A 24,134-nucleotide genomic window follows, 5' to 3' on the forward strand; every position below is an offset into this window, starting at 1 on the left:
ATTTTTAAAATTATTCACTTCTGGCTTTGGCTTACACATTGAAATTTTTGCTGCAAAAACAATCACTTCTGTATTTTTAAACATAACTTACTTTGTTATAAAAATGATTATAGTTTGCCTTATTTTGAAAAATTAAAGTAGAAACATTTAAACATTTATAATCCTACCATTCAAGGGTAACCACTATTAAAATGTTGGCATTAACAAATAATACCTAGTGTTCCACCTCTCTTCCCTGACTCTGTTTTTTTCATTTGGCATTACAGTGTGTATCTTTTTCCATGTCATGAACAGCTTTTGTGAGCATCATTCTTAATGAATTTATAGTACTTCACGTCATAATTACAAAAAAAGTATTTGCTTTGATATTTAAATACCTTCGTATTCTTGAAACACATACCAACTGATAGAAGAGAAAGGACTAGAAGCATGTTAAATGTAAGGAGAAATTGTTCAGGGTAGAGTAAATAGCAGGAGATTATTTGTTAAAATAAAAATTATAGCTATTAAACAGAAACTTTTAAAGAAATCGTCTGATTTAGTTTCCTCATATGTTATAATGTGAATTGAGAAGAGTTTAGTTTGCCTGAGGTCACAGAGGGCAGTACCTTGAGAGCAAGGACAGTTTTTGTATTGTTGCATGCCTAGTGCCTCATTTCATGTCTCTCCTGGGCCTGGCACCAGCAGGTGCTCAAGTAATATTTGAATGGAGGGTGAGAAGGAGAAAGAGATGGGCAGAAGGAGAAACAGCGTCTATGGTCTCTGCATCCTGGTTCCATTTGCCTCCTTTACTAAAGAAAGCATTCCAGCAGAGCCTGCCAGGAAAAACACCAGGCAGGGAAGAGCTGCCAGGGTGTGCAGAAAGGGCACATCCTTGGCAGTGCCTGCGTGGCTGAAAGTAAATGGATGAAAACAGAAAACATCACGTTATTGCAGACCCAGCACGAAAGTGAAGCATTTGAAACCTCAGCTCAAATTCTGATGAAGAAAGAAGGGAGGGAGGAGGAAAAAGGAAAATAAAACAAAATATTATAGAAAAAATTATAGGTTAAAAAAAAGAAATGAAGTGGGTTTAACATCTTTTAAGTTTGCCAAATGTAAGCTTGTAACTGCTGGAGCGATCAGTGGAGAAGGAGCATTTTTAGACTATAGGACATGCTTTTGTTTTAGTGTCATTTTTTAGAAATCTGAAGTTGTATCATAATTCTTCTAATTCAGAAGACCCCATATTTTATGAATGGGAATAGTAGCGTACTTGTGCAATCCAAATGCAAGCCCCTTTCAGTTCGAGGGGAGAGGGAGAAGTACAGGAAGTGACTGTTCATTTTTATCCTCCCTGCTTGTAAAATGGTGTTGGTTGAAACCCCAGCAAATGGGAGTGGATCTGGAGGTATCCAGGCAAGGAAGTGTTATCATGTCAGGGGAGTGACACAAATCTGATATTTTAACACAAGTATGATTATAAAAAAGCCAGAGAGATGTATTTGTCTGCTGATATATAGATTACTCAAATGGACATAAGGCAGTTTTAAGGAAGCAGTAGACATTGCAAGGGAAGTGAAGAGAGAGGAAGGCATTCTCATTTTCTTTCTTTCTTTCTTTTTTTTTTTTTGAGACAGTTTCGCTCTTGTTGCCCAGACTGAAGTGTAGTGGTGCCATCTTAGCTCACTGCAACCTCTGCCTCCCGGGTTTAAGCAATTCTCCTGCCTCAGTCTCCCATGTAGTTGGGATTACAAGTGCCCATCACCATGCCTGGCTAATTTTTGTACTTTTAGTTAGAGGCGGGGTTTCACCACATTGGCCAGGCTGGTCTCGAACTCTTGACTTCAGGTGATCCCACCTCAGCTTCCCAAAGTCCTGAGATTACAGCCACCACGAATGGCTGGCATTCTCACTTTCTAAAAACAGATTTTCTTGTTGCAGAGCTTTCTTCTGTAAACAATTAGAATAAGAAAATACATTAAAAGATTTTTTAAATAGCAAAAAAATTTTTTAATAAAAAAATAAAGACAAATTTTCTTGGCCTCACCAACCTTATACTCCCTTGTTGGTCACCTAAAATTTCAGCAGAAGAAGAGACAGTATTTTTGGCTCAGTGACTAAGACACAGGGAGCAGGTACCCGGAAAAAATGCACTGGGAAACTACTCTGTCCTGAGGTAGAAGAAACACAAGAGATTCCTCTGTGCAAGCATAACTCAGAACATGCATTGCTATCCGGAGGATGGCTCAACCAGTACCCAGCTCTCAGTACGTTCCATTCTCACCCTCAGGCACATGTACCCCTGCCCCACCATCGCCAAAGCCATAGCCACAGCCACAGCCACAGACACTGCCCCCTCGTCATATCCTGGACCCTGTCTAATCCTAGAATCACTCATTCAGATGTTCCCAGTTTCAGGCCACAGTCTCCTTTGCAGCATATTCAACATGTTCTGACTGTGTGGGGGAAAATTTGACCTTTCCAGTTGATGCCATACTAAATTCTTTTTGGTGGTTTTTTTTTTTTTTGAAACTGACTTTCGCTCTTGTGGCCCAGGCTGGAGTACAGTGGCACAATCTTGGCTCACTGCAACCTCTACCTCCCTGGTTCAAGCAACTCTCCTGCCTCAGCTTCCCTAGTAGCTGGGATTACGGGCATGTACCACCATACCCGGCTAATTTTTTTGTATTTTTAGTAGAGATGGGGTTTCACCATGTTGATCAGTCTGGTCTCCGACTCCTGACCTCAGGTGATCCACCCACCTTGGCCTCCCAAAGTGCTGGGATTACAGGCAGCCACTGCGCCCAGCTTTTTTTTGGTTCTTTAGTTGGTTCTCTCTCCCATTCTCCACAGTGGCTTTCATGGACTCCATTTCACTCCTCAAACCCCAGACTTCATCCCTCATTATTCTCTCTTGGCAAATTACCATGTTACCCCACCCAAAGGAGAAAACAAACAAAAACTTCAGATAATAACGTACTGCCTCTAGGCCAGGCGCTCGACACACCGTGTGTTGTAGCTACATGTTTATTAATGATCTTTCTCTTCAGCCATAAAGTAAAATGAATATTTACTTTCCAGCCAGGGCTGGAACATGCTTATCTTGTCTATGGCATAGCAGATACATGATAAATATTTGCTGAACAAATATTCAACATTTTGTTGCATTGAATTTTAAGTTTAAATCTATTTTGAAAGGAAGGCACAGAAATAATATTTAAGATTTGGTAGCCCTCTGGCAAAACAAATTTAGTCATTAAAACCCATGTTCCAGAAATCTACTTTAGCCAAGAGTAATAGACATTAGTTAATGTGTTCCCTAAAATGTTATTAATCTAAAACTTTAGGGAACACGGTGACTCCCAACCACTGCTGGCTCTGTTCTCGAACTCAATGAGTTGCAAAATGTCACGAAGGAAGATGAGTTACTGATGCTGCGACATTCCCACTCATGTCAAAAGTAAGATTTAGTATTTAGTTAGCCAAGGTCCTAGGTCTCTTAATACCACTGTCAGTGCTGCAGGTGTGCCTTGCTGATATTTTATTGTGGAGTTGGCAAGATGTGACAATTTGCTTATGATTCATTGGAAAATAAACTTGTTTAATTCCATAGAACTGTGATAAATTAGTAAGGAAACAGAACAGAAAGGACCTTTCTTAGACTGGCCATTTCTCAGCACTTCTGACATTTTTCAGATTTCTTGGCTCTGCTTATTTTTGAAAAACAAAGCCTGAAAGCTAAGTCAGAAGCTAATGAAAAAGTTTATTTTTTGTTTGTTTGTTGTTTGTTTTTGTTTTTGAGATGGAGTCTTGTTCTGTTGCCCAGTCTGGAGTGCAGTGGTGCAATCTTGGCTCACTGCAACCTCTGCCTCCTAGGTTCAAGTGATTCTCCTGCCTCAGCCTCCCTAGTAGCTGGGATTATGGGTACATGCCACCACACTCAGCTAATTTTTGTATTTTTGGTAGAGATGGAGTTTCATTATGTTGGCAAGGCTGGTCTTGAACACCTGACCTTAGGTGATCCAATCACCTTGGCCTCCCAAAGTCCTGAGATTACAGGTGTGAGCCACTGCGCCCAGTCTAATGAAAAAGTTTATCTGTTACTGGGCTTGGTGGCTCACGCCTATAATCCCAGCACTTTCGGAGGCTGAGGCCAGGTGGATCACAGGGTCAGGAGATCAACACCATCCTGGCTAACATGGTGAAACCCCAACTCTACTAAAATACAAAAAATTAGCCAGGAATCGTGGTGTGCACCTGTAGTCCCAGCTACCTGGGGAGCTGAAGCCAGGGAATCACTTGAACCCAGGAGGCGGAGATTGCAGTGAGCTGAGATCACGCTACTGCACTCCAGTCTGGTGACAAAGTGAGACTGTGTCTCAAAAAAAAGAAAAGAAAAGAAAAGAAAAAGTTTATCTATATGGGATGGAAGAGCTAGGTATGGAATGACTATAACTTTTTATATAATTTTGATTTTTGAGCCTTGAAAATGATTTATATATTCAAAAATAAGATAATGGAGAAAAGCAAACTTAAAATTTAATACAAACAGAAATGAAGGAACCAAACTGCATATCACATTGTTAACATTAACCATACAGCAAAAAGAGTTAATTTATTTTAACAGTTTTCTTACTGTACGTTGTCAATGTGACATATCCTATGGGGAAAAGATTGCAAAGAAATACTGAATTTTAATTAGAATGTTTGTTATTGGGCATATTACTGATAATTTTAAAATTATTTTGTATATATCATAGGAGAGTGCAGATAGGTAAATACTTTAATGTTGAAAAACAGAGTCCTCACATGAAAGATGAGAACTTCAAATGTGAAATGGGAAAATAAGGAATATTCATTTTAGGTTTAAACTGGAGATAAAAGGATGAAGTCATAATTTGAAAAAAAAAAAATACTCCTGTACACCAAAAGGTCTTTTTTGAGATATGGTCTCACTCTGTTGCCCAGGTTGGAGTGCAGTGGCATGATCATGCCTTACTCTAGCCTCAAGCCCCCAGGCTCAGGTTATCCTCCCACCTCAACCTCCCAAGTAATTGGGACTACAGGTGCATGCCACCATACCTAATTTTGTTTTAGAGACAAGATCTCATCATGTTGCTCAGGCTGTTCTCAAACTCCTAGACTCAAGTGATCTGCCCACCATGACCTCCGCTAGTGCTGGGATTATAGACATGAGCCTCTACGCCCAGTCCTGAAAAACAGTGACATCCTAGTGTCTGTGAGCACATGGAACATTTAGGTTTGGACTTCTTAACACCATTCCCCACTGTCCCAGCTCTGAAGTAGAAACATTTCTGGAATATTTTGTTGTGTCAGAAAGTGAGAAAATACAAAGATTCGTTGGAGCATGCCAAAAGGACATAGCACCTTGCTTGAGGGGATTTTATGGCCAAATTTGGAAATTCTGAGCATCGCAAGTAAGGATAGCAATGGATTACAACCTATTGAAATTTTTTTGCACCCTATGAGCCCAGAGCAATACTAAAAAATAAAAGGGGCAGGAGAAGTGAGAGGTTAGGGGAATGCCTTCTCTACAGAAGAGTACCAGTTAATAAATTTAGGAAAAATGATAGAATTAGAAAAGCCCCACTTTGTAGTACCAGTGTGTAATTGTTGATTCTGACGAAGATGCATACTAAAGACATTGAATAAAATGTCATTAGGGAACAAATATTCACAAAGTCTCAAAGTATCATTCCATGGGTTAAAAGCTAACAAAGAGGGAAAGGTATCTCTACAACGGAGAGATCTGGCAGTAGAAACTGCCATAACCAAGTAATCAAAATTTGGCATCTCCCATGGGACAAATTGACATTATTTGCAAAGAAGTACCCAGTGTCCCCTATGAGGTATAATTTCCAAACTGTTTAACCTGAGTCTGATCACAAGGAAGCTTCCAGACAGGTCCAGATGGTGTGGCATTCTATAAAACAATTAGCTTGAATTTTTAAAAATAATAATGTTGGTCGTCAGCAAAGCCTGAGTCTTGTTCTCTCGCTCTCCTCACCGGACAGCATGAGCTTCACCACTTGCTCCACCTTCTCCACCGACTGCTGGTCCCTGGTTTCCGTCCAGGCACCCAGCTACGGTACCCTGCCATTCAGCAGCATGGCCAGCATCTATGCTGGCGCCAGGGTTTCTGGTTCCCCAATCTCCGTGTCCTGCTCCACCAGCTTCAGGGGCAGCATGGGATCTGGGAGCCTGGCTATGAGGATGGACAGGGGTCTGGCAGGAATGGGAGGCATCCAGAACAAGAAGGAAACCAAGCAAAGCCTGAACAACCGCCCGGCCTTCTACCTAGACAGAGTGAGGAGCCTGGAGACCAAGAACGTGAAGGTGGAGAGCAAAATCCGGGGCCTGGAGAAGAAGGGACCCCAGGTCAGAGACTGAAGCCATTACTTCGAGACCATCGAGGACCTGAGGGCTCAGATCTTCACAAATACTGTGAACAATGCCCACATCGTTCTGCTTATTGACAGTGACAGTCATCAGTCTTGCTGCTGATGACTCTAGAGTCAAGTATGAGACAGAGCCGGCCATGCGCCAGTTTGTTGAGAGTGATATCCAGGGGCTCCGCAAGGTCATCGATGAAACCAACGTCACTCAGCTGCAGCTGGAGACAGAGATAGAGTCCCTCAAGGAGGAGCTGCCCTTCATGAAGAGCAAGTGAAAGACCTACAAGCCCAGATTTCCAGCTCTGGGTTGACTGTGGAGGTAGATGCCCCAAATCTCAGGACCTCGCCAAGATCATGGCAGACATCCGGGCCCAATATCACCAGCTGGCTCAGAAGAACCGAGAGGAGCTGGACAAGTACTGGACTCGGCAGATTGAGGAGAGCACCACAGTGGTCACCACACAGTCCACCAAGGTTGGAGCTGCTGAGATGAATCTCATGGAGCTGAGATGTATAATCCAGTCCTTGGAGATCGACCTGGAGTCCATGAGAAATCTGAAGGCCAGCATGGAGAAAAGCCTGAGGGAGATGGAGGCCCGCTACGCCCTGCAGATGGAGCAGCTCACTGGGATCCTGCTGCACCTGGAGTCAGAGCTGGCACAGACCCGGGCAGAGGGACAGCACCAGGCCCAGGAATACGAGGCTCTGCTGAACATCAAGGTCAAGCTGGAGGCTGAGATCGCCACCTACCGCCACCTGCTGGGAGATGGTGAGGACTTCAATCTTGGCGATGCCCTGGACAGCAGCAACTCCATGCACACCATCCAAAAGACCACCACCCACTGGATAGTGGATGGCAAAGTGGTGTCTGAGACCAGCACCAAAGTTCCAAGGCATGAAGCCAGCAGAAGCAGGGTACCCTTTGGGGATCAGTAGGCCAATAAAAAGTTCAGAGATTAAAAAACAAAGGCATGAAAGTTTAAAAATAAAAAATGGTGAAAGAAAAGGCAGGGAGGCTGTTTGGTTGTTTTAAATATGGAGAATAAAGAGACATGACAACCAAGTACAATATTTTTTAATTGACAAAGATTGTATATATTTTTGATATACAACATGAAGTGTTAAGTAAACATATGGAATAGCTAAGCCAAGCTAATGAAGGTATCCATTACCTCACATACTTACTATTTGTTTGTGGTGAAAAACATTTAAAATATCTCATAGCAATTTTCAAGTATAAAATATACTATTATTAACTATAATTACCATGTTGTACAATCAATTCCCTGAACTTTTCCTCCTAACTGAAATTTTGTATCCTTTAACAAACCTAATCTCCTCAGCCCCCAACCCCATACTTAATTCTTTTTTTGTTGTTGTTATTTAGTTTTTATTTCATAATCAGAAACTTAACTCTGCAATCCAGCTAGGCATGGAAGGGAACGAGGAAAACATGAAAACATGGAACCCAAAGGGAACTGCAGTGAGAGCACAGATTCTAGGATACTGTGAGCAAATGGGGTGGAGGGGTGCTCTCCTGAGCTACAGAAGGAATGGTCTGATGGTTAAGATAAAACAGAAGTCAAACTTATTAAAGTTGTCCACAGTCAGCAATGTTGATCTTCTTTCTGGTCTTGCCATTCCTGGACCCAAAGCACTCCATGACCTCCACGATATTCATGCTTAATTCTTAATTGGATGCTCAACTAAAATTTAAAAAATTGAAACACAGCTCTGGGACAATTACTTTTGTAACTCAAATATGGGCTGTGTATTAAAGAATATTACACTGATGTTGGTTAAGTTCTTTAGATCTAATAATGATATTGTACTTACATGGTAGAATGTCTTTGCTCTTAGGAAGAGTATATTAAAGGATTTAAGGATAAAGTATTATGATATATGTTACTTATTTCCAAATTATTTAGCAAAAGCACAACAATAAATAAAAAGTAACAAAGAAAAAGCAAATTTACAAAATATTAACAACTGATTCATTTAATTGAAGAATATATAGTATTTATGGCACTTGTCTTTCCATTTCTGTAGTAGTCAAAATAGAATGTGAAGTTAAAAAAGCTGCTGTTCATTGATGATGTATCTGTCAGATGGAGTTCTGTAGAGTTATTGTCTTCAAATAGTTTCTAAAACATGGATAGGTAATTTGCATTCCCCCTTTTAAAGAAGTTTTAATTATTGAATAGATCAAATTTATAAAGGATATTTAAAAATCACAATGGAATGAGCACTCATTACCCACCAAAATAAGGAAGACTCTTCCTGGTGCCCCTCCCTGATGCTAATATCCCTCTCTTTTCAAAGGTAACCATTTCACTGAATTTTGTGAAATCACTCCCTTGCCTTTACTTATAGTTTGACCGTAATGCCTTAACTCCTAAACAATATGTGCTTAATTTCATATACTTTAAACCTAAGTAGAACTACGTTCTACGTATTCTCCTGTGATTTAATTTTTTTATGCTCAATGTTAAATTCCTGAAGTTTATCCTAATGTTGTTTGTAGCTGTTAATTCATTCGTTTCACTGATTTTTTTAGTAGTATTCTGTTTTTTTGAGACAGAGTCTCGTTCTGTTGCCCAAGCTGGAGTGCAGTGGCATGATATCAGCTCACTGCAACCTCTGCCTCCCGGGTTCAAGCGATTCTCCTGCCTTAGCCTCTGAGTAGCTGGCATTACAGGTGTGCGCCACCACACCTGGCTAATTTTTGTATTTTTAGTAGAGAGGAGGTTTCACCATGTTGGCCAGGCTGGTTTCGAACTCCTGACCTTCTGATCCATCTGCCTTGGCCTCCCAGAGTGCTGGGATTACAGGTGTGAGCCACTGCACCCGGCCCTAGTATTCTTCTATATAAATGCATCACATATTGACGGGGTGCAGTGGATCACCTGAGGTTGGGAGTTTGAGGCCAGCCTGACGAACATGGAGAAACACCGTCTCTACTAAAAATACAAAATTAGCTTGGCGTGGCGGTGCCTGCCTATAATCCCAGCTACTCGGGAGGCTGAGGCAGAAGAATCGCTTGAACCCAGAAGGCAGGTGTGGTGGTGAGCTGAGATCGCACCATTGTTCTCCAGTCTAGGCAACAAGAGCAAAACTCTGTCTTAAAAAAAAATACATCACATATCTTTTAAAATGCACAATTCTACTACTGATAAACATTTGTAATGTTTTTAGTTTTTTTATTCCTTAAAACAGTGCTGGTACACCTATAAGAGCTTCCCTGGGAATAAAATTGTTGGAACACAGGTTATCAACATTTTAAACTTTATCAAAGAATGCTAAATTTTTTCCAAAGTGATTATATTTACACTCCCCCTTGCAATTTGTTTGCTTCAGTAAATATTTGGTATGGCCATGCCTTCTTAAAATTTTTTTATTTTAAAATAATTTTAGACATATAAAAACTTACATGTTTAAAATTATTTTAAACATATAAGGGATCTGAAAATGAAATTAAGAAAATTTCAATTACAAAAATATAAAAAATAAAATACATAGGAATGAATTTGACAAAGTAGTACAAAACTTATGCTCTGAAATAATGAAACACTGCTGAAAGAAATTAAAGAAGACCTAAATAAATGAAAAGACATTTATATTCATAAATTTGAAGATTTATTAATATTTTTAAGATGACCATATTCCCCCAAATTGGTCTACAGATTCAGTGCATCCCCTGCCAAAATCCCACCTGGCTTCTTTGCAGAAATTTACAAGCTGATCCTAAAATTCAAATGGAAATGTGAGGGGCCCAGAATACCCAAAACAATATTGAAAAACAATAAAGTTGGAGGACTCTCATTTCCCATTTTAAACTACAGTAAACTACATAAGCTACTGTACTCAAGACAGTGTGGTGATTACAAAAGGAAAAACATATAGATAAACAAGATTGGGATTGGGATTCCAGAAATACACCTCCTATTTACAGTCAATTCAGTTTTGACCAGGGTGCCAAGATAATTTAACAGAGAAAGAATAGTTTTGTCAACAAATGATGCTGGGACAACTGAATAGCTACATGCAAAAAGAGTGAAATTTGACCTCTACCTCATATACAAAAAAAAACCTCAAAATAGATCAAAGACCTAATAAACATAAGAGCTAAAACTACCAAATTCTTAGAAGAAACCAGGTATAAATGTTTGTGACTGGCCAGATGCAGTGGCTCATACATGTAATCCCAGCACTTTGTAGGCTGAGGAGAGTGGATCATTTGATGTCAGGAGTTCAAGACCACCCTGGCCAACATGGTGAAACCCTGTGTCTACTAAAAATACAAAAATTAGCCAAGTGGTAGTGGTGTGTGCCTGTAATCCCAGCTACTTGGGAGGCGGGAGCAGGAGAATTGATTGAAGCTGGGAAACGAAGGTTGCGGAGAGCCAAGATCATGACACTGTACTCCATTCTGGGTGACAGAGTGAGAACTTCCCCCTACTAAAAAAAAAATGTTTGTGACCTTGGAATACTAATATTTCTTAGATATGACACCGAAATCGTAAACTTTCATAAATAGATGAACTGGACAGTCTTCAAAATTTAAAATATTTGCACTTCAAACGACATCATCAAGAAAGTGCAAAGACAAGCCACAGAATGGGAGAAACTATTTGGAAATCATTTGTCTGATACAAGACTATATCAACAATATTCAAAGACCTGTTACAACTCAGTAACAAAAAGACAAATTGTTGAAGATATGGGCGAAAGATCTGAATAGGCACCTATCCAAAGGAGACATATAAATTGCCAATGAACACATGAAAAGATGTTCATCATTACTCGTTGGAGAAATGCAAATCACAACCACAATGAGATACTTCTACACACACACCACCCCACTGGGATAACCCATGAAAGAGAGGTAGTAACAATTGTCAAATATGTGGAGGAATTGGAACCTCATACACTGCTGTTGGGAATTTAAAATGGCATAGCCACTTTAGAAAACAGTCTAGCAGTTGCTCAAATGATTAAATATAGAGTACTATATGATCCAGCAATTCCACTCCAAGGTATGAAATAAGAGAGAAGTGAAAACGTGTGCATGCAAAACCCTGTACACAAACATTCATAGCAACATTATTCGTAATAGCCAAAAAGCAGAAACTACCCAAATACCCACCAAGTGATGAATGGATAAATAAAATGTGCTATATACATACGGTGAAATAGTAACAATAAAAAGATTAGTAACAAAAAAAATAGTAACAATAAAAAGTATTGATGCATACTACAACATGGATGAAATTTGAAAATGTTATTCCAAGTGAAAGAAGCCAGTCACATAAGATTGCATCTTGTACAATTCCACGTACATGAAATGTCTAGAGTAGCCAGTCTGTAGAGACACAAAGTAGACTGTGATTGCTTAGGGATGGGGGCGGTGAGGGAAGAATTGAGGGGTTAAATGTAGGGGAATTCCCTACATCTTAGGAGGTGATGAAAATGTTTTAAAATTCTGGAGACTGTTGTCCTACTCTGTGAATATATCCTAAAAGCCATTGAATTATACACTATAAATGGGTATATTATATGTGAATACATACTTATATCACTAAAGCTGTTAAAATATAGAGTTCACTAAACCCTTAACTCAGTTTCTCTTAAAGTTAACAACTTACCTAAGTATATTACAATTATCAGAGCAGGAAATCAATGCCAGAATAATACTGTTAACGAAAGATCTCATCAGTCTTTCTCTTAATGTCGTTTTTCCTGTTCCAGGTTCCAATCCAGGATCACACATTGCATTCAGTTATGTTCTCTTCATCTCCTCCAATCTGTGAAATTTCTTCAGTATTTCCTGGCTTTTCAAGACATTAAGTGAATACTAGTCAATTGTTTTGTGTAGGGAATATTTGAGTTTTCTCACAATTACATTGAGGTTTTCAGTTTTTAGCAAGAAAACCACAAAAGTGATACTGTGTCCTCATTGCATCATGTCAGGGAGTAGATGAGGTTGATGTTTTATTATTGGTGATGTTAACGTTGATCACTTGATTAAGGTATGTCTGCCAGGTTTCTGCATTGTGAAGTTACTAGCTTCCTCTTTGGAATTGGTTTAAAATCTTGTGGAAATATTTTGAGCTAGTGTAATATCCTGTTTTCATCAAACTTTCAACCACAAATTTTTGCATCCATTAGTGGATCTTGCCTGCAATTTATTGTGGTATTTGGAAAATGATGATTTTCTGACATTTTTTTCCTACATTTACTAGTAGGAATTTGTTAATTAAATTCTGTAAGGAAAAGCTGTTTCTCCTCATTTATGTATGTATTTATAAATACAGTTCATTTTTATTTTATTCTATGGGTTATTTCCAACACTATTATTATTATTATTTTGCTCAAATTTTCCAGCATTGGCCATTGGAGATTTCTTCAGGCAGGTTCTTGTGTTTTTTTTTAACATATTATCATCCATTTTCACATACCATTTTCTTACTTTCTGAAATCATAAGACATTCCAGGGTTACTTTTTATTTTTCTGCCTCATCATAGGGATTAACCTTTTTTCCAAGAAACCTGATTTCTTGTATTGAAGAATGGTAGTTAGAAATCAAAATTTGAGCATTAAGTGTGCCCATTGCTACTAAGATGTCACTGCGCATAAACCCACTCACCATCAACTAAATTCTTTTTTTTTTTTAAGACAGGGTTTCACCACATTGTTCAGGCTAGTCTTGAACTCCTGACCTCAAGTGATTCACCCGCCTCAGCCTCCCAAAGTGCTAGGATTACAGGCATGAGCCACCGTGCCCAGCTCTAACTTCTTATTAATAGATTCATCCATATTTTGTTTTCTACACAGACATTTATTAGTAAACATGATAGTTTTGTTTTTACTTGTTTTGCTTCTTTCTAGTTATAAGCAATAGATGATATAGATAGATATCAGGATATACAATTACAAAATGCGAGTCAGGCTGCCTAATGTGCATAGAAAAACACAGGAAAGAAAGCAGAAAAATATAAGCAGTGAATTAAAGATTAATGGATAAACTTTTCCTTCTAAATGTATCTCTGTACTTTCCAGTTTCTCCAAAATGAGTATCTATCACTTTCGTTACCAGGAAAAAAAAAAACAAACTTAAAAATAAAAGCGGCCAGGTGCAGTGGCTCATACCTGTAATCCCAGCACTTTAGGAGGCAAAGGCAGGTGGATCACCTGAGGTCAGGAATTTGAGACCAGCCTGGCCAACATGGTGAAACCTCATTACTACTAAAAATAAAAATTAAAAAATTAGCCAAGTATGGTGGCAGGTGCCTGTACTTAGGAGGTGGGGCATGAGAATCACTTGAACTTGGGAGGCAGAGGTTGCAGTGAGCCCAGATCGTGCCATTGCACTCCAGCCTGAGCAACAAGAGCGAGACTCTATCTCAAATAAATAAATAAATAAAACAAGTTGAAAACACAATTTAAAAGTAAGGATGATATACTAAAAATGCCCAATTAGAAATAAAACAAGTAGCTCTGATGTGCCTGCTCAGCACGGAGCCAGCAGCCTGTATAGTTACAGGCTGATATACCATGTTATAGCCAAGAAAACAACCTCTTAGATTTCTGGAACTTTTTTTTCCCCTGTAAGGGAATGTATGGAATTGACCTGTCAAAGACATACAGTCGTCTTTATACTTCATCTTACCCAAAAAGCCACAATTGATCTTGATTTCATTTATTTTGAAAGGCAGCAAAGTCTTAACTATCCATATGGTGTATTTTATCCTTTCTATGAATTATTTATGATTTTTCTTTTTAGGATGCCTTAACTCACACTGCTTATTTCCTAAGGATAGACAGGAAATACAGACTAATTTACATCTGATACTACACTTCCCATTTTACAGATAAGGAAACAGACACTTTAGAGATTAAGTAGATCCTTTCTCTGATGCCTCTACTGGCTTCCTCTGCCTACCCCATAGTACCTTGTCTCCATCATGACACTCATCAAAATTTTCTGTCTTCTCCATCGTAAGCTTTATGAGATTTAGATCTTTGTCCTGTTCCCCTCTGTGTCCCCAGGCCTAACACAGTACCTGGCATAACACATAGTAGATGATCAATAAATAGCTATCAAATGTTGAATGAGTTTTTTCCTTTCTTTTTTTTTTTTGAAACAGAGTCTTACTTTATTGCCTAGGCTGGAGTGCAGTGGTGTGATCTCTGCATACTGCAACCTCTACCTCCCAGGTTCAGGTTATTCTCCTGCCTCAGCCTTCTGAGTAGCTGGGACTACAGGGGTGCACCACCACACCTGCCTAATTTTTGTATTTTTTATAGAGATGAGGTCTTACTGTGTTGCCCAGGCTGGTCTGGAACTCCGGGCCTCAAGTGATCTGCCCATTTTAGCCTCCCAAAGTGTTGGGATTACAGACATGAGTCACTGCACCCAGCCACAATCCAATTTCAAAAAAATTACAGTACCTGCCAAATTAAATGTTTGATTGATTGCCTTTGGAAATATTCATAACAAAATTTGACTACATTTGGGTTGGAATTGAAAACAATCAGTCAGTAAAGGCTCCTAATGAACAGTGTTTGAAAGCAAAATTACTGTTCAGTCCACCTTTTCTGGTATAAAGAATTTTTCATATGGTAAAACTTTTTTTTAAAATATCATTTGAGGCTGTAAGTATTATAGCATCTAGATGCTAATTGCATGTAGTTGTTCACTGAGCTGCATTTATACTAAAAGAAAAGAGATAAAATTAAGTCAATATAAATCATAAAAGTCTGTTCATTTAAAGGAAGATTTGCTCTTTTAATCAGTTATCTCAACAACAGCTTTACATGCCTAGAACTACTTTAGATGTGTGTAGAAATAATTTTATTATAGACAGAGATAATGATACAGCATTACAGTTTCATAGTTTCTAACATTTTGAGAATATAGCAATCATGACTAATTCAGTTCAGTTTATTAAGTTGGTACATAAATCCAGCATTTATTGAGGACTGTCAGTGCTCTAGATACTGTGCAAGACAGTCACTGTATAAAAATGCATAAAACACCACCGTAAAAAGCTCACAGTCTAATGTGGTATCTTTGGACATTATATATATATATATATATATATATTTTCTTGTATATGGTTTGTTGCTAAATTTAGGATAAAGAAGGCTTACGTTAATTTTGTCAAGAGCTGTAGCCTAAAGCTTAATTTTTTCCAGGTGGCCTGTTGAAGCCATTAGCAGCAGCACTTTATATGCAAATAGAATTTAATGAAGCAAACGTCTCATACACTCAGCTGCTTTTATCTCATCCAGAATGTTTCCTGTATTTGTGTTAGATATGGGAGGTGATGGGCAGGTTACAAAGAAAAGAATATCTGATATTTCTTTCTCAAAACTGTGATGGGGAACATAAAAAGGAAAAAATACCTGCTCTGTAAATCTCTTCATACCTATGATACCCAGTATCAGCTGACAGTGAACTCAAGTCTGTGTCCTCTGTGTGTATTTTTAAAAGTGTATTAAAAGATCAACTTTTTTCTTCTTGGCAGGTGTCCTTGTAGACTTGGGTCTGGAAGAAAATGGGACAGCCCACCAGAGAGCAGAAAAATATGTTGTTCGTCTAGACAATGAGATTCAAACCAAGTTTGAAGTTTTTATGAGGAGAGTGAAACAGAACCCGTACACACTGTTTGTGCTAGTTCATGACAACTCCCATGTGGAACTAACAAGGTGATTGCTTCAGAGTGAGCAAACGGAGTCTCCCTTCTACAGCAGTAATTGTTACCTAATGAAATGTGTTAAAGGTGTCTGGGTGTGGTGGCTCACGCCTGTAAATCCCAACACTTTGGGAGGCTGAGACGGGTGGATCACTTGAGGTCAGGACCTAGAGAACAGCCTGGCCAACATGGTAAAACCCCATCTCTAGTAGAAATACAAAAATTAGCTGGGCCTGATAGCACATGCCTGTAATCCCAGCTACTTGGGAGGCTGAGGCAGGAGAATCACTTGAACCCGGGGCCAAAGGCTGCAGTGAGCCAAGATCTTGCCATTGCACTCCAGCCTGGCTAACAGAGCGAGACTTCGTCTCAGAAAAAAAAAAAAAAAAAAAAAAAAAAAGTGTTAAAGGTGATTCCAAAGCCCAGGGACCCTAACACTTGGCATCTTACTGGTGACTTTTTCCTGCCCTTTTCTTGCTTACTCAACTTTTCTCATTGATTTCATGTTGGTTTTATGTTAACTACATGTATTAATTCACTTTCATGCTGCTGATAAAGACATAACCTGAAACTCAGCAATTTACAAAAGAAAAAGGTTTAATTGGACTCACAGTTCCACATCGCTAGGGAAGCCTCACAATCATGGCAAGGAGAATCAAGTCACATCTTAACATGGATGGTGGCAGGCAAAGAGAGCTTGTGCAGGGAAGCTCCCCCTGATAATACTATCAGATCTCATGAGACTTACTATCACAAGAACAGTACAGGAAAGGCCTGCCCCATAATTCAGTCACCTCCCACTGGGTCCCTCCCACGATACATAGGAATTATGGGAGCTACAAGATGAGATTTGGGTGGTGATACAGAGCCAAACTGTATCTTTCCACCCCTGGCCCCTCCCAAATCTTATATCTCCACATTTTAAAACCAATCTCATATCTTCCCAACAGTCCCCCAAAGTCTCAACTCATTAAAGCACTAACCTAAAAGTTCAAGTCCAAAATCTTATGAGACAATGCAAGTCTCTTTGTCCTATGAGCCTGTAAAATCAAAAGCAAGTTTGTTATTCCTAGATATAATGGGGGTACAGGCATTGGATAAATACCAAATGGTATTTGTATTCTCCCATTCCAAATGGGAGAAATTGGCTAAAACAAAGGGGCTACAGGCCCCAGTAGAAACTCAGGGTGGGGGGTCCAACCTCACATTTCCCTTCCTCACTGCCCTAGCAGAGGTTCTCCATGAGGACCCGCCCCTGCAGCAAACTTTTGCTTGAGTATCCAGGTACCTTCATACATCTTCTGAAGTCTAGGTGGAGGTTCCCAAACCTCAATTCTTGACTTCTGTGCACCCACAGGCTCAACACCACATGGAAGCTGCCAAGGCTTGGGGCTTCCACCCTCTGAAGCAATAGCCCAGGCTGTACCTGGGCCCTTTTTAGTTGCAGCTGAAACAGCTGGGACACAGGGCACCAAGTCCCTAGGCTGTACACAGCACAGGGACCCTGGGCCAGGCCCATAAAACCATTTTTTTATCCTAGGCCTCCAGGCCTATGATGGGACAGGCTGCAAAAAAGACCTCTAACATACCCTAGAGACATTTTCCCCATTGTCTTGGGGATTAACATTGAGTTCCTCATTACTTATGCAAATTTCTCTAGCCAGCTTATGCAGGGAAACTCCCCCCTTATAATACTATCAGATCTCATGAAACTTACTGGCTATCCTGAGAACTGCTTGGGAAAGACCTCTCCCCACAATTCAGTCATCTCCCAGTGGTTCCCTTCCACAACACATGGGAATTATGGGAGCTACAAGATGAGATTGGTTGGAGGGGGGATCAGAATTAAACCATATCACTACACTGTGGATGAATTTAGAGATTCCTTTAAAAAATTCTGTTTTAAGTGCTTTGTGGAGCTCAGCTATGTCAGGAGAAAGGACAGCAATAAGGAGGTTAAGATGAATGAGCTCCTGGAATGGAGATGTGCTTCCCTCTCTGCCTCCACCCCACTTTTCCTTTTTGCCTTCCTTCTCTTCATTTTTTTTTTTTTTTTTTTTTTGAGATGGAGTTTTGCTCTTGTTACCCAGGCTGGAGTGCAATGGCACGATCTTGGCTCACCACAACCTATGCCTCCTGGATTCAAGCAATTCTCCTGCCTCAGCCTCCTGAGTAGCTGGGACTACAGTCGCACACCACCATGCCCAGCTAATTTTTGTATTTTTAGTAGAGATGGGGTTTCACCGTGTTGACCAGGATGGTCTTGATCTCTTGACTTCGTGATCTGCCCGCCTTGGCCTCCCAAAGTGCTGGGATTATAGGCATGAGCCACTGTGCCCAGCCTTTGCTTTTCTTCCTTTCTCTTCTACTATTTCTCCCCTTTTTTGCCTTTCTCTCTTCCCTCTTGCCTTTAAAAGCAGTAAAGATGCCACTTTCAAGACCTGAAACCTTCCCCAGTTTCCCAGTAGAATATCATATTTACTGGATGAACTTTTTTTTTTTTTTTTTTTTGAGACAGAGTCTTGCTCTGTCACCCATGCTGGAGTGCAGTGGCGCGATCTCAGCTCACTGCAACCTCTGCCTCATGGGTTCAAGCAATTATCTGCCTCAGCCTTCTGAGTAGCTGGGATTACAGGTGCCGGCCACCATGCCCTTAAAAATTAGCCTGGCTAGTTTTTGTATTTTTAGTAGAGTCAGGGTTTCACCATCTTGACCAGGCTGGTCTTGAGCTCCTGACCTCATAATCCACCTGCCTTGGCCTCCCAGAGTGCTGGGATTAGAGGCATGAGCCACTGCACCTGGCCTGGATGAACTTATTAATGAAAGAGAAGTTGGCAGGGCACAGTGGCTCACACCTGCAATCCCAGCACTTTGAGAGGCCAAGGCAGGTGGATTACTTGAGGTCAGGAATTCAAGATCAGCCTAGCTAACATTGTGAAACCCCATCTCTACTAAAAATACAAAAAAATCAGCCAGGCATAGTGGCACATGTCTGTAATCCCAGCTACTCAGGAGGCTGAAGCAGGAGAATCACTTGAACCCAGGAGGTTGAGGTTGTAGTGAGCAGAGATTCTGCCATTGCATTCCACTCTGGGCAATAGAGAGAGACTCTGTCTCAAAAAAAAAAAGAAGAATCAATTTGGAGCCACTTTTGATCCCAGATCAAATTATAGTAATTATCTGGTAGGGGGCATCTTTGTTCCTGTGGATTAAAAAGCAAATCCTTTTAAAAGGACAGGGGCGGGGTGGTGGCAAATAGTCATCAAGTATTACATATCATGGTTTGTCCTCACCATGTAGTGGGGAGAGAAATTTCAGGCATCATCAAGCCTTTATAGATTTTCTTTTCTACAGGAGATGCCAAGGTTAGGAATCTGGAAGTTTTTGGTTTGTGATAGGGAAATGTCAGAATTGTACTTATTCAGAAGCCAGAAAGTGTTGGGTAATACTCCACAATCTGAAAGCTAGAGCCATACATAGCTATAAATAAGATGTTGTGGAACTGGTTAGATTTCAAAGAAGGGAAGGAAGGGGGAGAGAGCAGGAAAAAAAATTTTCCCCATATCTGTTCCGTTTTGGTAGTCTTCTATGAGCAGGAATAGCTCATTGACCCCATACATCTAATCTTCAAAAGTTTTGGGTGATGTTCTGAGGATACATGTTGGACTTCTCTGTATTTATTTTTTTTGTTGCTATTTCGGGTTTGGTTTTTTTTTTTTTTTGAGGCAGAGTCTTGTTGTGTTGCCCAGCTGGAATACAGTGGTTTGATTTCTGCTCACCATAGGCAACATCCTCCTCCTGATTCAAGCAATTCTCCTACCTCAACCTCCCGAGTAGCTAGGATCACAGGCACTCACCACCACACCCGGTTAATTTTTTTTTTTGTATTTTTTTTAGTAGAGATGGGGTTTCACCGTGTTAGCCAGGCTGGTCTTAATCTCCTGACCTCAGGTGTTCTGCCCACCTTGGCCTCCCAAAGTGCTGGGATTACAGGCATGAGCCACCATGCCTGGCCCAACTGCAGATTTAGATATCATTGTCCTAAATAACTGAGTTTGCACTTTGTGGTATCTCAGGGATAAACTGAAAAGGAAAATATATATATATATATATTCCTGAAACTTGTCTGAAAAGAAGTAATGTAAATTTTTTGCGCTTCCACATCAAATTTTGGTTGTTTCTACTCTGCTCCCAATTGAAAGAGACAGAAAAATAGAAACTAAAACATTATCTCAGCCAGGTGCAGTGGCTCATGCCTGTAATCCCAGCACTTTGGGAGGCCATGGTGGGCAGATCCCAAGGTCACGAGATCAAGACCATTCTGGCTAACACGGTGAAACCCCATCTACTAAAGTGGCATGTGCCTGTAGTCTCAGCTACTCGGGAGACTGAGACAGGAGAATCACATGAACCTGGGAGGTTGCAGTGAACTGAGATCATGCCACTGCATTCCAGCCTGGGCCACAGAGCGAGAGTCTGTCTCAAAAAAAAAAAAATTATCTCCATGTTAATGTCTGATTCTGCATCTAATTGATTAAATGAGGTATTAATATGACTTTCAATATTTCTACAGTGTCATTTCAGGCTCTTTGTCACATGGTGAACCCAGTCATGGACTAGCTGATAGAGTCATTAATTGCAGAGAAGTTCTGGAAGCTTTCAACCTCCTGGTGCTCCAGGTCAGCTCCTTCCCGTACACTCTACAGACCCAACAGTCCCGCATTAGCTCTAACAATGAGGTTCACTGGATACAACTGGATACCGGGGTGAGTCTCTTGCCTGCTTTCTGACACACAGTCATTTCTCAGTTCCCCAGGGGGTAGGGCCTTGTAACAAAATGTGGTCATGGCTTAAGACCATATTCACAAGAATTCAAAATCTAACATAATGGTTTATGTAAGAGTTCAAAAATCTAACATAATTCTTTATCTTCTTAAAGTTCCATATATTCACAATTATTATAAGACTAAAGGCTAGTGAATAGTGTCCTACATAAATCTGATTAGGTGATTCTTTTCTTAGGTATCATGCAGATACAATATTATCCATCCTATACAGTTTTCCAAAAAGTAGAGTTGATGTTATCTGAGACCATCATCAATATCCTGGATTTCCTTTATGCCTATAATATGATTAATTTCACCCTTAGAGTCCTCTTGGATGACCTCTTTGTCATGTTTTAGTCTCTGTATCACTGTTAATTACGCTCTTGCTCCTCTAGCAACTATGTTTTGTTTTAAATCAGTTCTCATAGTCTTCTGTATGAAATGGGATGATGACTCTGTTACTTTAAATTACTCCATAAGCACTGAATGCATTGAGACTATCCATCTTAACACTGGATATATCCAGGGCTTTATAGTTTTTACTCCAGTTCCTACTGTTGAAAAATATTTTCTGTGATCTACAAACTGCTAAATATACTATCAAAGAGAAGAAATATGAGTTTCATTAAAATAATAAAAATTAGGCCAGGCACGGTGGCTCACGCTTGTAATCCCAGCACTTTGGGAGGCCAAGGCGGGTGGATGATGAGGTCAGGAGTTCGAGACTAGCCTGGCCAACACAGTGAAACCCCGTCTCTACTAAAAATACAAAAATTAACTGGGCAGGGTGGCAGGCACCTGTAATCCAGCTACTCAGGAAGCTGAGGCAGGAGAATTGCTTGAACCCAGGAAATGGAGGTTGCAGTGAGCCAAGATCATGACACTGTACTCCAGCATGGGTGACAGAATTAGATTCCATCTCAATAAATAAATAAATAAGCCATTAAGCAATGGATCCTTCATTTGAAAATACTGAACACTGGATATTTTAAAATAAACATGTTTAAGTAAAATCACCAAAAATGTGTTAAATAAAACTAACATTTATCAACCCAGTGCCTTTCATTCTGTCATGAAGTAGTTAAGATTTCTCTGACTTTGCGCTGTTGTCTTTGAGCATTGGATTGTTCCTTACAGGCAGCCAGCTCAGGTCCTTGAAGCTTAGTCTTCAGCAGACACTGCCCCCTTATGAGAACTAACTCAGTATGTCCTCTATCACTAGAGATTACTTTGAGCTTTTGCTTTCTTGGTATCTTCTCCATACCGGTTCCAGTCATTCATTGGGCAGTTGAGTTAGGAGTGAGATAACAGAACTACTGGAGTTCCTTTGCCTCCAAACTACGAGGTGGACCTGTGGGCTGCCCAAGCAGCTGCTAGGTTGCTCTAACAAAAAATGGGATTGCCAAGAGAATGAATGGAAAGAATAATTATTTTTTTAAATTAATTTTTTTTTTTTTGAGACAGAATCTCGTTCTGTTGCCCAGGCTGGAGTGCAGTGGCACTATCTCAGCTCACTACAACCTCCGCCTCCCAGGTTTAAATGATTATCCTGCCTCAGCTTCCTGAGTAGCTGGGATTACAGTCATGTGCCATCACACCCGCCTATTTTTTTATGTTTTTAGTAGAGATGGGTTTCACTGTGTTGGCCAGGATGGCTTCGATCTCCTGACCTTGTGATCTGCTTGCCTTGGCCTCCTAAAGTGCTGGGATTAAAGGTATGAGCCACCATGACTGGCCCAATTTTTGTATTTTTTTAGTAGAGACAGGGTTTCAACATGTTGGCCAGGCTCGTCTTGAACTCCCAACCTCAGATAATCTACTCACCTTGACCTCTCAATGTGCTGGGATTACAGGAGTGAGCCACCATGCCTGCCGAGATTAATTATTTTATTACTCTCACAGATAATTTTCCTATTACACATTAAATTTCAATATATTATTGGGATGAAGAGAGAACTATCCTAATTCAGTCTTTTTCAAAAGGGATCACACCCCAGTGATAGGAAGAAGGACCAATAGCCTCTACCCTTTATTTTCTTCTACCATGAAATAGAGAAACAGGTTTAAAATAATTTTCCTTAAAAGTCATTTTAGCTGTGCACATTGGCTCACGCCTGTAATCCCAGCACTTCGGGAGGCCAAGGAGGGTGGATCACTTGAGCCCAGGAGTTCAAGACCAGCCTGGGGAACATGGTGAAACCCCATCTTTACAAGAAATACAAAAGTTATTCAGGCATGGTGGCATGTGCCTGTAGTTCCAGCTACTTGGGAGGTGGAGGCAGAAGAATGACTTGAACCCAGGAGGTGAAGGTTGCAATGAGCCAGGATCATGCCATTGCACTCCAGCCTGGGAGACAAAAGTGAGACTTTGTCTCAAAAAACAAACAAAAATTAGCTGGGTGTGGTGGCAGGTTCCTGTAATCCCAGCTTCTCAGGAGGCTAAGGCTGGAGAATTGCTTGAACCCAGGAAGTGGAGGTTGCAGTGAGCCGAGATCATGCCATTGCACTCCAGCCTGAGTAACAAGAGCAAAACTCCATCTCAAAGAAAAAAAAAAGGGAGGGAGTTCTTATCTTAGACATATCTAGTAATGTACTTCTGGATTAAAGATATGATACCAGGGATTTATTCAAAATAATTGAGAGGTGGAGAGTTATTATACTCTTCCTCAATTTAAAGCTTAAAGAAATCATCCCTGAAATTGAGATCAACATGGAATAAAGGGGAAAAAAACCCACTTAATTTAATTTACAACAACTTTATACAGGTAAGGGAGAAGCTCCTGATGATTAGCCTCCTTTAGTTATTTTGAAGCCAGTATCCCAGGAGGAATTGGAAAAAAGCTAATTAATTTAATTCAAAAAATATGATTGTGCACACCTGTGGACTTGTATTGAATCTTTCAAAGAATACACAGGAAACTAATGGTTTAGGCCAAGCATGATGGCTTACGCCTATAATCCCAACACTTTAGGAGGCTGAGTCAGGCAGATCATTTGATGTCAGGAGTTAGAGACCAGCCTGACTAACATGGTGAAACCCCATCTCTACTAGAAATATAAAACTTAGCCAGATGTGGTAGTTGGCACCTGTAATCTCAGTTTCTTGGGAGGCTGAGGCAGGAGAATCCCTTAAACTTGGGAGGCAGAGGTTGCAATGAGCCGAGATTGTGCCACTGCACTCCAGCATGGGTGACAGAGTGAGACTCTCAAA

The 24,134-nt window shown here is 40.2% G+C and overlaps 1 protein-coding gene across 25 annotated transcripts in view; it reads left to right on the forward strand.

The window, feature by feature from the left end:
- The window catches only part of GREB1L (GREB1 like retinoic acid receptor coactivator), a 334,722-nt gene that overhangs the window by 262,254 nt on the left and 48,334 nt on the right, over nt 1-24,134 (forward strand). For all 25 annotated transcript variants that reach the window (XM_054244041.2, XM_078347854.1, XM_078347858.1 and 22 more), the window contains 2 exons: nt 15,930-16,110; nt 20,671-20,863. In XM_054244041.2, the coding sequence (XP_054100016.2) occupies nt 15,930-16,110; nt 20,671-20,863 (374 nt within the window). The remainder of the gene's footprint in view (nt 1-15,929; nt 16,111-20,670; nt 20,864-24,134) is intronic.

This window comes from Callithrix jacchus, chromosome 13, assembly GCF_049354715.1.
Source record: "Callithrix jacchus isolate 240 chromosome 13, calJac240_pri, whole genome shotgun sequence".
Lineage (NCBI taxonomy): Eukaryota > Metazoa > Chordata > Mammalia > Primates > Cebidae > Callithrix > Callithrix jacchus.